Raw genomic sequence first — 14,323 nt, forward strand, 5'->3', positions numbered from 1 at the left:
AGATTAAAATACTTGCTCAAGAAAGCTTCAACAGAATGATGCCCTATATGGAAGAGGGACCCGACCCTGCTGTGAGGCTCCCTGCATGCTCTCTTTGAAGTCCTACATGACTTCATGACTACAGTTTGGGTTTCTTGATGGAGTCGGGTGGAGGGGTAAAGAGACGGATGATGGAACACATATCCACTTCAAAGCTACTGTATATTCAAGCAAACCACAGGATATATGAATGGCAGGCAGGACTGAGGGTGGAGTTGACTGGCAGAGCATGCTTGAGGAGAGCCATCCCTAGCATTTCCAAGGACAGAGCGATGGATGAGACAATGCTACTGCCTGTGATAAGCTCACAAACTGGCAGAACAAGCATGTCATCCATAATCCCAGGTCAGGGAGACACTGGGGCTAAACAACAATGAGGCTAGTCTACAGTCACACAGGCTGGACTCTAATCCTGGCTCCTCCACATCTTGGCAGGAAGATGGAGAAAAAAGATTGGAAATCTGTAAAACACAGGAGACGGACAGACAGACACACATCTCCTTTCTAAGAACTGCCCACAGATCACATACTAATGCAAAAGCTTTTGGGAAGTGACTGCATTAACGAAGCAGGCAAAAATGAGAAACCGAAGTTTCTTTACCTCTGATGTGACTCAACTCAACACCAAATTTGTATATAACTTGTTTTTATTTTATGTGCACTGGTGTTTTGCCTACATAAATGTCTGTGTGAAGGTGCCAGATCCCCTGGACCTGGAGTTACAGGCAGTTGTGAGTTACCGTGTGCATGTGCTGGGAATTAAACCCTGGTCTTCTGGAAAAGCAGCTGGTGCTCTTAACCACTGGGCCATCTCTCCGGCCCCCAACTACAGGAAATTCTTTAAATCACCTAGGAAATGGCTTTACCAAACATATCTAATCTAAATGTTACTAACACTTTAGATCTTACCACCATCCTGGAAGAAATATACGAACAGAGGAATAAGTTAAAAGATACAAACACACATTTACTTTAAAAAGAATGGGGATACTGTATATGAAAACTAGATCACACCTGTAATCCCAGCATCTAGGAAGCTGAGGCAAGAGAACTGCAGAGTTCAAATCCAGCCTGGGCTACATAATGAGGCCATCTCAAAAAGGAAACGAAAACTTAAGAGTCACTAAAGAGAACTGTGACAGAAGCAAGGCTTTTCCGATGAACCCATGCCCAAAACAAGCTGGCAAGGGCTGAAACACAAGGCTTCTGCTTCAAGCCAGAGGTACAGCAGCCTCTGCTTGTGCCTCTGACATCTTTAGGGGCACTGGTTCAGATACACAGTACTGAGACACAGCCTGAACCAGTGCCCCGCAGCACAGAAAAGCAGGCTGGGCTGAGTGCTGAGAGCTTATAAGGCTGGAGTTGAGACACCGTAAGTTTAAAGCCAGCCTGGTCTGTACAACATGTTCCAGGCAGACAGGGGCTACACAGTGATACAGTCTCAAAACAAATGAAAAGTAACAAGCAAATTATCCAAAAAAAAAAAAAAAAAAAAAAAAAAAAAAAGCTAGGGAAGTTCTTTTGGATGAAAAGAAACCAACTGGTCACAGAAACCAAAAGCAGAACATAGAAGGTTTCAGCCAATTCCTGCTCAGTTAGCTAAGAACATCTGGGGGGTGATTTTGGCCATCTAGAATAAAGTCTAGATCTTAGTCTAGGAAATTGATTTTTATTATCTTAGGTAAAATTTTGATGTAGAAGTTCACTGCTTTTCAGAGATGTGTGAGAAACAGCATAGGTGTGGAGTGATCTGCAGAGTGTAACTTCCATTCACAGTGAAGGTGAATGAGCAATTGTTAGACTCGGGTGGTGGGTAGAGAGTATTATTTCCTGTCTTGGTACTTCAACTAAAAGTTGGGAATCCGATGGTCTGTGTGATGGATATACACATTTTGCGGAGGGCGTGAGGCAGGAAAGGAATAAGAAAGATGGAAGCTGTGAGTGAGGTCACTTTAAATATAGTGGTCAGGGCACGCTTTTCAAAAAAGGTTACACCAGAAAGTATCAAAGCCTTGAAGACCATCTGGAAAAACCAAATGGAAGCAGGGGGCATAGGCCAAAGGTGGGAACATGCAGGCACATGTCAGGGCCCACTGTGGCTGAATACAGCAGTCTGTGGACGCAGCAAGGTCTTCCAGAGACTAACAAAGTCTCAGACTCTCCAGGGCCAAGGAGAAAAAACACTAGTCAGAGCAATGGAAGACAGACTAGGAGGAGCACACAACCACTGTACTGACTTTACATCCACCCCACACCCCCCCAAATATTTAGGCAGGGTCTCATATAGCTTAGGCTGGCCTCAAACTCAACAACAGCTGAGAGGATGACCTTCAGCTTCTAGTCTTCTTGCCTCTTCTTCATTCCAGCATTATAGGCATATGCCACCATGCCTGGTTTATGTGGTGCTGGGATCTAACCCAGGGTCACTCAATGCTAGGCAAGCATTCTACCAACTGAGCTACATCCCCAGCCCTACCTCTGCATCTTAAACACAGGGAGACAGGACATGACCAGGTAACAGTGAGAGGAGGAACAAAATGAGCTAAGCTGAGCTCCTGGATGACAGAGGACCCCTCTGGTGGTCATAGTAAGAACCAAGTAAGAACCAATCAGAAGGGAATTAACAGTAAGCAACCATCTTGACAGTGAGATGACCAGACAGGCAGCAGTACTGAAGATAAGAGGTGTACAGACACTGGGCAGGTCTCTGTGATGTCAGCATGACTTCTTAATGGTTTAAATATGGATTGTGAAGGCTGAGGCTAACTCCGAGTTATCATCACCAGCTGACCGAGGAAGCCACAGAAGAAGCATGCTGTGGGGCAAGGGGCAAGGCCACAGTTTTAGACTTCTCACATTTCCTAGCCACCCAGCTGCCACCCAGCTGGAGGTGTCATGGTAGATTTCAGGGGGCAATTTCTGGCTAGGTGAGTTTGGGAGTCACCCGTGGGTATTCATGTAACACCGGATGAGCTCACGAAATAAGTGAATAGAGGAGAGCTGAGGGCTGAGATGGGTCCCAGTATACTCACAAAACTAGACAACAGGAAAGGGGCCGGGGAAGCACACATAGTCGGGGAAAACCAACAAAGCTCTACCAACTAAGTCACATGTTCTCTGTGGCTTTTACTGTCTTTGTGACTAGAATGCAGGTGAACTCAGCAGTGAGGGAGCAGGCAATGGAAAGCTAAGGAAAGGAAGAGGTGGCCATTTAGAATTAGGAAAAGAATTACGTGGGGAGTGTGGCATAGCTGATGACAGCTTTGAAGGGCCCCAAACCAACCACTCAGTAGCCCAGAGTACTTCTCTCCGGCCACTGTCAAGTGCGCAGAACGGGGTGTTTAAATTAACCAGGGTTCTGGGTATTGCTAAGAACCTGGAAGAAAGTAAAAGGTCACAGGGAGACAAGCGATCTTACTGACCAACCAGGAAAGTAACTTAACTAAGGTCAAGAGATTCAACAGATTGTTCGGGAAGAGCACTTTCTCTGCCCATCTTCTTCCACTCACTCAGCCCCTCCCACTCACTCAGCCCCTCCCACTCACTCAGCCCCTCCCACTCACTCAGCCCCCTCTGCTCTGGTTGTTAGCCTGAACTGGACACTTCAGGACTCATCTCTTTTTCTTCTTGTGCAACTCGTGGCTCCTGTGATGCCAGTAACTTGAGTTTTTCCTCCTCTCACCCGGCCACCTGTTGCTCGTCCTGAATACTCTCTACAAAGCCAGCCTAGTGTTCTCACCTGTACCCATGGCTTTATGATCTCCATGATGGAGAAAAACAAATCTACCTCTCAGCCTATGGACCTCTGTCAAACTCATCCAATTGATACGGACCCCTTTACCTGAGCGCCCGCCTCTCCAGGAAGTCACAGGCAATAAATCCAAAATGAAACTATTATTTGAAAACTCTTACTTAGGTCTCTACCAGGTTCTGCCTGCTGTCAGTCTCACTAAGTGTAGCTATGATGGTCTAGTTCAGTGCTTCTCAACCTTCCTAACACTGTGACCCTTTGATACAGTTCCTCATATTGTGCTGACCCCCGACCATAAAATTATTTTCATTGCTATTTCATAACTGTACATTTGCTACTGTCATGAATCATAATGTAAATATCTGTGTTTTCTGGTCTAAGGTGAACCCTGTGAAAAGGTCATCTGACACCTCCCCATGAGGACTGCCACCCACAAGTTGAGAAACCTATGGCGACAGTTAATTCCTGAACCAGTTCAGATTCCTTCCTGGCTCTTCTCTTGTACACTGTTCTGCCCTTAACGTTCTTCCCGAGGTTTGCTTACAAATCTCGAGTCTATAATGGACAGGAGTCACACACAGCACTAGACCTTATCTGTCAAATATTTCCTGTAGGTCTCAACTTGACACAAGCTCCAAGAGGAAAGGGTATTTATCCTTTTTGTTCTCCTCCCCCGACCAGCCCCTTTTCAGAGTGGGTCTCCTGTAATCCATCCAGGCTGGCCTCGAAGTCCCTAGAGCTGAGGATAACCTTGAACTGCTGATCCTCCAGTCTCCAACTCAGTCTCCATCCCTCAGTCTTCCAACAGGCTTCTTCTGTTGAGAATCTGCATATGACGGAAGGTCTGTCCCAAAAGGGAGCCCTCAAGACTTTTGAATTAGTTCCAAAACACAGGTATTGGTGCTCAAAACAGAGGGGTCGACACTTTGCTTCCACAGCTCCCCACTCAACGTCCAGTCCAGGAGGGGAAAAAAACCCTACCTTATCCTACATTAGAACCGGGGCGCGGGGAGCATTAGAGCCCGGCCACCACTGGCAGCTGCACTCTGATTGGCCCAGCGCCCCGCTTTCCCTAGCCTTCTCTTCCCCTCCCCCGCTAAAGCCCCCGGCCGAACCCCGCCGAACACATTCGTCCTTTCTGGACCTGCCCAAGCGAGCACCCTTTGGTCCTGATCCTGCCAGCCGCGCCTCGACCCACTCGAGCTCACCTGGGCGCGGAATTCTCATCTTGCTCTCCACGTTTAAGTTTTAAATCCGGAGCGCCAAGCGCGGTAACCGCCGCGTGACGCCACTGGGGGAGTGGCCTTTGGTGCGCCTGCGCAGACCGCCTAAGCGTCTGGTTAAAAGAGTGGCGGGCGGAAAGCTGGCGGAAAGTCCTTCATTGAAGTCTAAGCTGGTGAGCTCGGTGCAGCGGTCACCCAGCTGAAGACGTTTGGAAACCCTGGCGCCGAGCGCCGAGTGCGGAGTAGGATGTGTAGATCTGGGCGGGCAAAGGCTGTGCTTTCCTAGAATCTGCATTGTAATGGGGAGGCGGGTTTCTGAGGAATCGAGGTTCTTTGCCTTAAAGGACGTTCTTTGTGGGTAGAAAAACGGTGTCCTTATTAGAAGTTCCAGGCAGGTAAGAGAGAATGTAAAGCATTGTGTATGCGTGTGTATACTCCACCCAAAGAATTATGTTTACATGCCTAGAATAGTTTGTGTGTGTGTGTGTGTGTGTGTACACACTTCCAAAGAGCTTTCTGTATGCATGTGGGTGTATGTCTACACACACACATACCAGAGCATTGTGTAAGCATGTATATTTGCACCAGAGCATTGTGTTCATATATCTATATACATGCACACACATTTTAAAACGAAATCTTTGTCCAGATTCTAGTGAAAAGCTTTTTGGAAACCATCTACCTACCATCCTTTTTTTAAAAGGAGGGCTGGGGTGTAGCTGTTTAACATCCTTTACATCATTTGCCTGCCCTACTAAGTGTCACCAGTGCCTCTCATTTTGGTAACCAAAGCTCTGCCCTTTGTTGAAAGCTACATAAAAAAAGATTTCGTTTTATGTGTATGAGTCATTCCTCTGTGTACATTTACCACATGCACGGCTAGTACCTAAGATCAGAAAAGGGTGTCAGATCCCCTGGGACTGGAGTGACAGATGTTTATGAGTCACCCTCTGGGTACTGGGAATGAAACCCAGGTCTTCTGCAAGAGCAAGGAGTACTCCAAACCACCAAACTCCTTCTCTAACCCCAAAAGCTACTCTTTAAAGCTACTTAGTTTTTTGCATAAATTTGCAAAACCACTTTGGAACGAAGCAGAGTTGTGTAACAGGCCCCAGACCTTAGCACAACTGACTCCATGACAATTCAGTCCTGTGGATAGGAGCACCTGCCAAAAGGGAAAAAAAAGACCTAATCCATCAAAGTCCACTTTAGGGAAAGTCTCTAAATGTTCTAATCTGGCTTTTTAGTTTCTGTAATTCCACTTCTGGCTAACAGTTCTTGTTAACTGAAGTATGTCAGCCCAGAACATGGTTTTGTTCTTAAAAGTTCACCATGAGAAAGGGTCAGGGCTACACTGGAATCCAGGATGCTCAGGAGAGGTATGAGCCGGCCAACAAAGACTTACACCACGTCCACGAAGTCCTCTCTGGTGGACGCCCCACAACAGTGGGTAATGGGAAGAAAAGATTTACAGTGCTGGGCTGGAGAGATGGATCAGCGGTTAAGATCATAGACTGCCGTTCCAGAGGTCCTGAGTTCAATTCCCAGCAACCACATGGTGGCTCACAACCACCTGTAATGAGATCTGATACCCTCTTCTGGTACGTCTAAAGACAGCTGCAGTGTACTCATATAAATAAAAATAAATAAATCTTTAAAAAAAGAAAAAGATTTACAGTGTTCCTCACCTTCCTGAATGCTACTGTCAGGCACCTAGGAAGACTGGACACTCCCCCACCTTATCCATTACTGAGCTTTTTGCCTCTGAAAAAAAGAAATCTCTTCAGGCCCCTCACCTTTTCATCCACATCACCTCGCTAGACCATGATCCCCTTCCCAGTGAGCCCAGAGTAGCATTTGCCAAGTGAAATCTGACCTCACTCCATTTGTCTGCTTACCACATCCGCCAAGAAGTCTCAAACCCCTTCAAAGATCCCATTGTTCTGGGAACTTCCAAAGGGACCTCTCTCTCTCTCTCACACACACACACACACAGACACACACACACACACACAGAGAGAGAGAGAGAGAGAGAGAGACACTCTTCAGCCTGGTTTTGAGCTTGTCACCTCCCTTCTCCACCTATCGGTCCTTTTTTCAAACTTGTCTTCATCCTGCCTGCTCCTAGGACAGTTTTCTGTATGAATGCTCTCTTCCACTTAGAAATCTCTCTATCTTTATCTTCCTCCAGTTAGCTCCAGTCAGGTTTTAGCTCCTACCAGTCCCGGAAACAAACTAAGAGCAACAAGCATTGGAGGAGTGGGTAGCTCCGAACAAGAGGCCCTGTGAAGAAGTGAGTTGGAACCTCTGACAAAGGAAAGATGCTAAGTGACCCACTGGCTGAAGCTGGAGGCTATGCTGGGGCAATAATGAGCCTCCTAAGCTGACTGCTTGGCTCTGTGCCAGCTCCATGCCCAGGGTCTATAGGCCAAGCATGTCCAGGCAGGTCTTTCACATCCCACTCTGAATGCCTCCTTTGTTTTGGAGTTAAGGCTATGAAGGATGCCAAAAGATTAAGTGATTTATCACTAGCATCAGAGGCATGTGAAGCTCAGTTGCTCTGTTTGTACAAAAGTGAAGTGCTCAGCCCCTCCCCCACGTATAGGCTGCCAGAAAGACAGTATACCAGATTCTACTTCCTTAAAATCCAAGAGAAACAACCTTTGTTTGGGTGAGGAACAACAGTTACCAATTGGCCAAAAGAGCAACCTTTGGCTACAGATTTACAGTTTCTCATTTAAATCATCAAGTTACTGAGACCAAAAGGGATTGCTGTTAAAATTACTTTTCAATATCCTGGCCCTATGATGGTGCGTGCCTTTAGTCCATCCATGTGAGGAGTCAAAATGTCAATGCACATAAAATAAAAATAAAAATCCTTTAGCTAGATGATAGATAGATAGATAGATAGATAGATACACAGACAGACAAGACATATAATCCCGGCATTCCTGAGGCAGAGGCAGGTGGATCTTTGGGTTCAAGTCCATCCTGGTCTACAGAGCCAGTTTCAGGACAGCCAAAACTACACAGAGAAACCCTGTATCCAAAAACTGAAAAGAAAAAGAGGAAATTGCTTTACATTCTTCTCTCCCTCTCTCTTTTGGTCTATGAACTAGCAATTAATTTTTAGAACTCTTAAAACCAATACAATACATTTGCTTTTCAGTGCTATTGGACCGGTTAGTCTTGTTTCATTCCAAAGCCCACAGTGAAAGGTTGCTAGGCGGGCGTACCTTATTCCAGGTGCGGCCACTTGCTAAGTGTGCGACCACAGGAGGGTTGCACGCCCTCTCAGCACCGCTGTCTCTCACGTGCACAATACAGAGCCTGTGTGATGTGATGGGCTATCATAAAGGACAGAGTCGGTTCCTCCTGAAAACAGCAGTGCCTGCACCACTCAGAGAACCCTATCCCATCACAGGAGCTGCTGCCATATCCTGAGGGCTTGCCAAGTTCTGTGTCAGAATCAAGTTTAGCCTCTTATCTGGAGTGGTTCCCCATTTGTTAAGCATATCCCCAGTACACTACAGGTCTGTTCTTTCCATTACTCATCCCCCCCCATACACACACACACCCTGTACCTTCTGCCCCACCCAAACTTTGCTGACTATTCCCTTTGTAGCCTTCCCCACCCCCCAACTCATAATTTCATGTTTTCTTTCTTGTCTGTTGATGAGAAACAACCCTGCAGACGTAGCAATCACAGCACCGTCTTCCTGCCCCAGCAGATTCCTACAGCATACTGTTTTTAGTTACTAAGAGCTTTTAATTTAGTTGAAATCTAGGTTTAGGCACTGTGGAAATTAATAACGTAGAAGTTCCTTAACTTTATGAGTTTTTTTTTTTTTCCTGGCCAGTGGCCATGCCACTGGAAACCACAGGGCAGACTGGTTCAAGGTGCATTGAGAAACACCAGGATATACCAGCTAGAGTTGTTAGAGCCACATTGTCTCGGGAAAGGTATGTACCAATGTTGTTAGTGAACAGATTCCAGTTCATACAAAGAACAGCCTCCAAAATTTTTTTTATTGAAGTTAATATAGAAGCAGAGAGTTTTCTAAAAAGTCTACAGACATCTTAAAAACAGAAATCCCACCAGTGTAGGGCCATTACCTCATCCTCTTACCTGGAAAGCAGGTAGCATGGGAGTATATAGTACCTCTGCATAGCAAGAATTTCAAATATTGACATCAGTTTCTAGAATTCTTTTATTTTTGCTATGGTGGGGATTCCATAACAGAAACCCCAAAGGCTAACGTTTGAAACCTCCTTCCTCACCAACTGCACGGGCAAGTCAAACAGAGGGCCAGGGTCTCCTTCCCAGCAGATTCCCTGGCAGTGTCAGGTACAGAACAGCCTTGGTATTTCAAAACAACCACACCCATAACTATGTTTTAATACTCCTCAAGACACAGGTTTTGGAACAAGAGGGAAACATGACAATCACTGACTACAATCAGGGCTCTTAGAGCTGATGGGCTTCACAGGCCTTCCTGCCCAGCCCTGGCAATGGGCCTGGATTGTAATGACTCCTCATTCAAGTAACCTCTTTGTCATCTTTGAAAACACCAGAACGCACATGGGGCAGCTTAGCCTTTCCCTTTAACAAATAGGCCACTCTCTAGGAAACAAACTGTTCATCCTAAAGCCCCCAGAAAATCATCACCAGGAAGAGCTTTCTAATACTGCTTCCAGGAATGAGGAAGGTCATCAAGGGCTGCTTATTTCATTAAGTATAGGAAACACATTCTCTCAATATGGGATGGGTCACCACTAACTTATAATGAATCAAAACTAACAAACATTTGGGTGCTCAGACACACAAAAACAGCTATAAATTTGTACACCGATTAAGAAAAAGAAAAGAACAGGGCTGGAAAAGTTGGTTCAGTGGTTAAGAGCACTGGCTGCTCTTCCAGAGGACCCGAGTTAAATTCCCAGCAACCATACAGCAGCTCACAACCATCCTTAACTCCAAATCCAGGGGAACTAATGCCCTCTTCTGTCCTCCGCAGGTATTACATGCATGTGATGCATAGACTTGTAGGCAGACAAAACACTCACACACATGAAATACAAACACATCTTTGCCAGGCAGTGGCAGCACACACTCTCACACTTGGGAGGCAGAGGCAGGTGGATCTCTATAAGTTTGATGCCGGGCTTGTCTATGGAGTGAGTTCCAGGACAGGTAGGGCTATACAGAGAAATCCTGTCTCAAAAAACAACAAACAAACAAACAGTAAAAGAAACATCTCAGTTATTCTTTCAAATGGGTCATGAAAACGTAGACTTGTGGTTGTGGCTCCAAGGGAAAAAGATAGAATGCATCAGCTTGGTTGGGAATTAGGCTAACGGTACAACAAACCGTTTCATTGGGAACACGGAACCGATCGCAAAAAGAACTGAGCTAGGACGGAGGGAGCTCTGGAGCTCTGGCTTCCAGTGTTGATACAGAAATGCAGCTTAACAGGATCTCAATGCCATAGCAGCAACCCCCCCATCCTCCCATAGAATTTATTTCCACGAACTTTTGCTTTCTTTAGGTCATGACTAAAATTAAGCCAGGAGATAAACCCCTAGCCACCCCTAGCCCTCCCAGACCAGGCTCCACAGGCTTGCAGCCTGAGGAATCAGATATATATATATATACATATACATATATTTTTAATGGCTTTTTCCATTAAAGTCCTTCATGCACTGGGGAGCAAGGCAGAGTTTTCACCTGGGCCAAAAGGTTGTGGAATTCCTCCACTGCCTGGGAGTGTGCCACCGGATTTAGTACCAGGTGCTGGAAAAGATTGACAGGCTCAGCATTCCGAAACGCCTTAGGAACTGGTATGGTTAGGGGCAGGTAGGTGTTACCAATGAGGAAATGGTGGAGAGACCTTTGCTGGAGGCCTCGGCCTAAGAACCAGAGAAGGTCCTGGAGCCGCTGGGAGAGCCTGTTCTGCTGCCAGTCTGTCAGGGGAAGTCTCAGCAGCAAGTGCATGAGGGCTGTTTTGAAGTGGTAGGAGGTGAGGATGGGGCAGGAGGCTCCCGGGGGTAAAATCTGGTGGTCCTGAAGACTCAGAATGATCTGCAGGCACTTGAGGTGGCAGGTGTTTTCGGGGGCGAAGCGCCCCACCAGCTTCAGAAACAAGTGTTCACAAGCTGCTAAGGACTCGGGCCAATCCACGCTGGTGAGCTGTTCTCGCTCAGGGGCCTGACTCACCAGGTAGACCAAGGTATCTTCCCGTTGCACCCCTAGAACCAAGCTGATGGACAGAGAGCGCCCCGAGCGGTAATCCAACCTGAGCTTGCAGGAGGTGGTGGACGGTGGGAGTGTGAGCTTAAAGTCGTACTTGTGGGCCACTAGCGCCCAGGCATTGCTCACCATGGTTCGGAACCACTGCACAGTCTTACACACGTCCAGGTACGAGCTGGTGCAGAGAGCTGCCTTGATGGAGCTAGTACGCTTGCTCAACATGGCCGAGTGGTCCCTGTGGTGCACCAGACACAGCACATCCCCCAAGAGCTTCTCGTGTTTGCACATGCATTCAGAGTCCACCTTCACGCAGCCACAGCGACGGCCCAGAGCCGGGTCTCTCATCTCCAAGATAAACATAGTGCCCTGTGGGGGGACAATGGGCACGAGGACATTAAACTTCTGTGTCTCATGGAGGGTCCCCCACTTCTCAAAAGCAGCTCCAATGCCCAGGCAGTCCTCCAGCTGTGGATGGGCCTCCCGGCGGCTGAGCACCCGACAGGCCTCAATGAGATCGTCCACAAAGCTCTCCACAAACTCGCAGGTGCAGGGCAGGTCACGGATGGCATTTTGGATATAATGTTTGTAAAAGGATTCCAGGGCTTCCTGGGAGGGAAAATCAGAGAGCCAGGTGTAAGAGGAGACAGGCACAATGCGGATTTCTTCCTCTTCCTCCTCGCTGCTGGACTCAAAGGCCGGCTCATGCTGCATGTTCTGTCGCAGGAGCTCAAAGATGAGAAAAAGGCAAAAGAGGCCTGCATTCCACAGGTTTCCCAGGATCCAGCCCAGAGGCCCCCCATCTTGGCCACTAGCCTGGAACGGCCATCCCATGTCTTTCTTTCCCAGCACTAACTGGTCATTGGATGTGTCCCCTCTCCAGAAGTTCTCAGCTCTCTGCTTCTGCTCAGCTGCTCGACTTCTTTCTTCGAACTCCATGTCTAACTGCCGCATCTCCTCATTCATCCGTTTCTCCAGCTGCCGACTCCTGGCCAGTGTGTCCAGGTCCATCCGGTCACTGACCATCAGGGGGTGGTGGACAACATACATCACTGCCAAGAACATGAGGCTTATCACAGCCATGGAGGCCTCTGCATCTGGAGGAGTAGGAGGGTTGGGATCAGTGGTGATTTTCGGGGCTCATCTGTTCTCCAGCACATAGTCCCCAGAGCCCTGGTACCTCAGATCCTGGATGCCAGCTACTCAAGAGGAACAGAAAGTGCATAGGGCGAAGAGCAGAGTTAGCAAGAGTGGTCTGCCTTGGAAGAGGCTTGGGGAAAGGAAGTGGAGACCGTAGGATGTACCCTGAGTCAACCGCTTTCCTTCCACATACTGTGGGTGGTGTTTAGGTTGCCAGAGGGTGGACATGAGACTGTTTTTATTCCAGTAGAAGATGGGGAGGGGGAGACCCTTACAGTGGGGTGGCCTCACCCGACTTATCGGTCCACCTCGGGCCCCAGATATGCCCTGCCAGTCCCAGAGGTTCCCTTCCACAGGCAGAAAACACAGACTCTTGTTTGGCCAATGTCTCCCCCATCCTTGGGTAGCCAGCCTCAGTCCCTAGCTGCAGCATCCCACTTCCTCTGTGACTTCACAACCCCACCTTGTGTCATTAGACCACTTAACCTCATCACTCTGCCTTGCAGGCACCAGACAGGCACTATGCCAGCAACTCCATGGTACTCCTATGACAAGCTTCTGAGGCAGGCCAGCACAGTCCAGGAAAGTGGCTGCAGAATTCAGTGGCCAAGACCCAACTGACAGGCAGTAGCAGAGATCCCCTGGCCCCACAGCCCAATCACTGAAACCTGAAGCTTCCGGGCCTCACCCCAGTAGTTCACCAGCTGTGGGGTATCTTGAGTCATGAAGGGCAGTGCACCATGGCCATCGAGCCCGGGTGAGGGGGGCTCTCCTTGCTTTAAATTAAGCCCAACAGCCCCTCTCCATGAGCCCTGTTCAAAATACCACGGCCACTGGCCCGGCTTCAAAGTGAAGGCCCCCCTCTACCATTAGTAATTTCCCCAAACTCCACCCATCTCTCCTGGCCCAACTAAAAAACCCACACTTAAGGGTTTCTCCTGGGACTGGGGGCCACCTTACTTACTGTCTCAGCAGGAGAGCGTTCTTAAAGAGACAGCGCGACCTCGCCGCCTTTGCCTTCTTCCGGGCGTACACGATGCTTCCAGATCATACTTCGCACAAACTACGGGAGTCGTCCCGACGCGCTCTTTCTGAGTACAGACCATGTCTCCGACCGTCCAAAGTCTGCGAGCAGCGGACTGCTGCGACTACCACGCGGTGCTGGTCGCGGCGGACTCCAGCAATCCACAGCGGTTCCCGCCTCGGGGGTTCCGCCCCGGCAAGCCCCACCCCTTTGCTCAAAGCCAAGAGGCGGGCCCCGGGCAGAGACTCTTCCAGAGCTGGGGCCCTTCCTCAGGGCTCACACCTTTTGTTTCTAGTTTTCCTCTCTAGAGTTTGAAGGGACAGCAGAGCATCTGTGGCCACCTGCTCACAGCTGCCCTGTTTCTCTCCATGGCACAAAGCTGAAGTGTCTGCTGCCACCCTGCACCAAGTTCCTCTTACCAGGACAATGTATGCTTACTGAGAAATTGGGTGGGAAGATGAAGAAATTAAGAACTGACTGGGAAAAGCCATTCTCGCTTCCCTCTGGCTCTATGCAAGGTGAAAACGGAAATGAGATGTTTTTAGGCACCATAAGCCTCGCTCGATGGGAAGATGACCCATTTGGGTATTGTGCCTGCTACCCAAGCATGATGATGTGAGTTTGGATCCCCATGCCCACACAGCTCAAACCTCAAAGTTGAAACACTAGAGCTGGGCAGATCCACGGAGCTTAAGTGGCTAGTATAAGGTTTTATTTAGAGACCTTGTCTGTTGTTCACAAGTACACAGGAGGCAGGTACACGAATACTCATGCAATACCACACACACATGCACATACACAGGTATATGTATACACCACTATAGACATCACTTCCCAAAATCAGGTATCTTTCCCTAATCATTAGGGAAAGAACATCTATCACTCAGAGACCTGCCTTG

General features: G+C 48.1%; 1 protein-coding gene across 2 annotated transcripts; it reads right to left on the reverse strand.

Annotated features, from left to right (window-relative positions):
- Positions 1 to 9,074: 9,074 nt before the first annotated feature.
- Positions 9,075 to 13,560, reverse strand: ITPRIPL1 (ITPRIP like 1). 2 transcript variants are annotated; one of them, XM_080931583.1, is made up of 3 exons: positions 13,365 to 13,560; positions 12,117 to 12,357; positions 11,467 to 11,869 (listed from the first exon to the last, which is right to left on the reverse strand). In XM_080931583.1, exons 2-3 carry the CDS (start codon positions 12,341 to 12,343, stop codon positions 11,605 to 11,607), a joined length of 492 nt encoding a protein of 163 aa, XP_080787709.1. In that variant the 5' UTR covers positions 12,344 to 12,357; positions 13,365 to 13,560; the 3' UTR covers positions 11,467 to 11,604. The 2 variants fall into 2 exon arrangements, with proteins under 2 accessions (XP_080787708.1, XP_080787709.1); XM_080931582.1 differs by having other exon boundaries at positions 9,075 to 12,357.
- Positions 13,561 to 14,323: the final 763 nt, after the last annotated feature.

This window comes from Micromys minutus (genome assembly GCF_963924665.1).
Source record: "Micromys minutus genome assembly, chromosome: 17".
In the NCBI taxonomy this organism is placed as follows: Eukaryota; Metazoa; Chordata; class Mammalia; order Rodentia; family Muridae; genus Micromys; species Micromys minutus.

Excerpts from the sequence above, each read along its gene's own strand:
- ITPRIPL1 (XM_080931582.1), bottom strand. The coding sequence starts at position 12,343 with ATGGCTGTGATAAGCCTCATGTTCTTGGCAGTGATGTATGTTGTCCAC.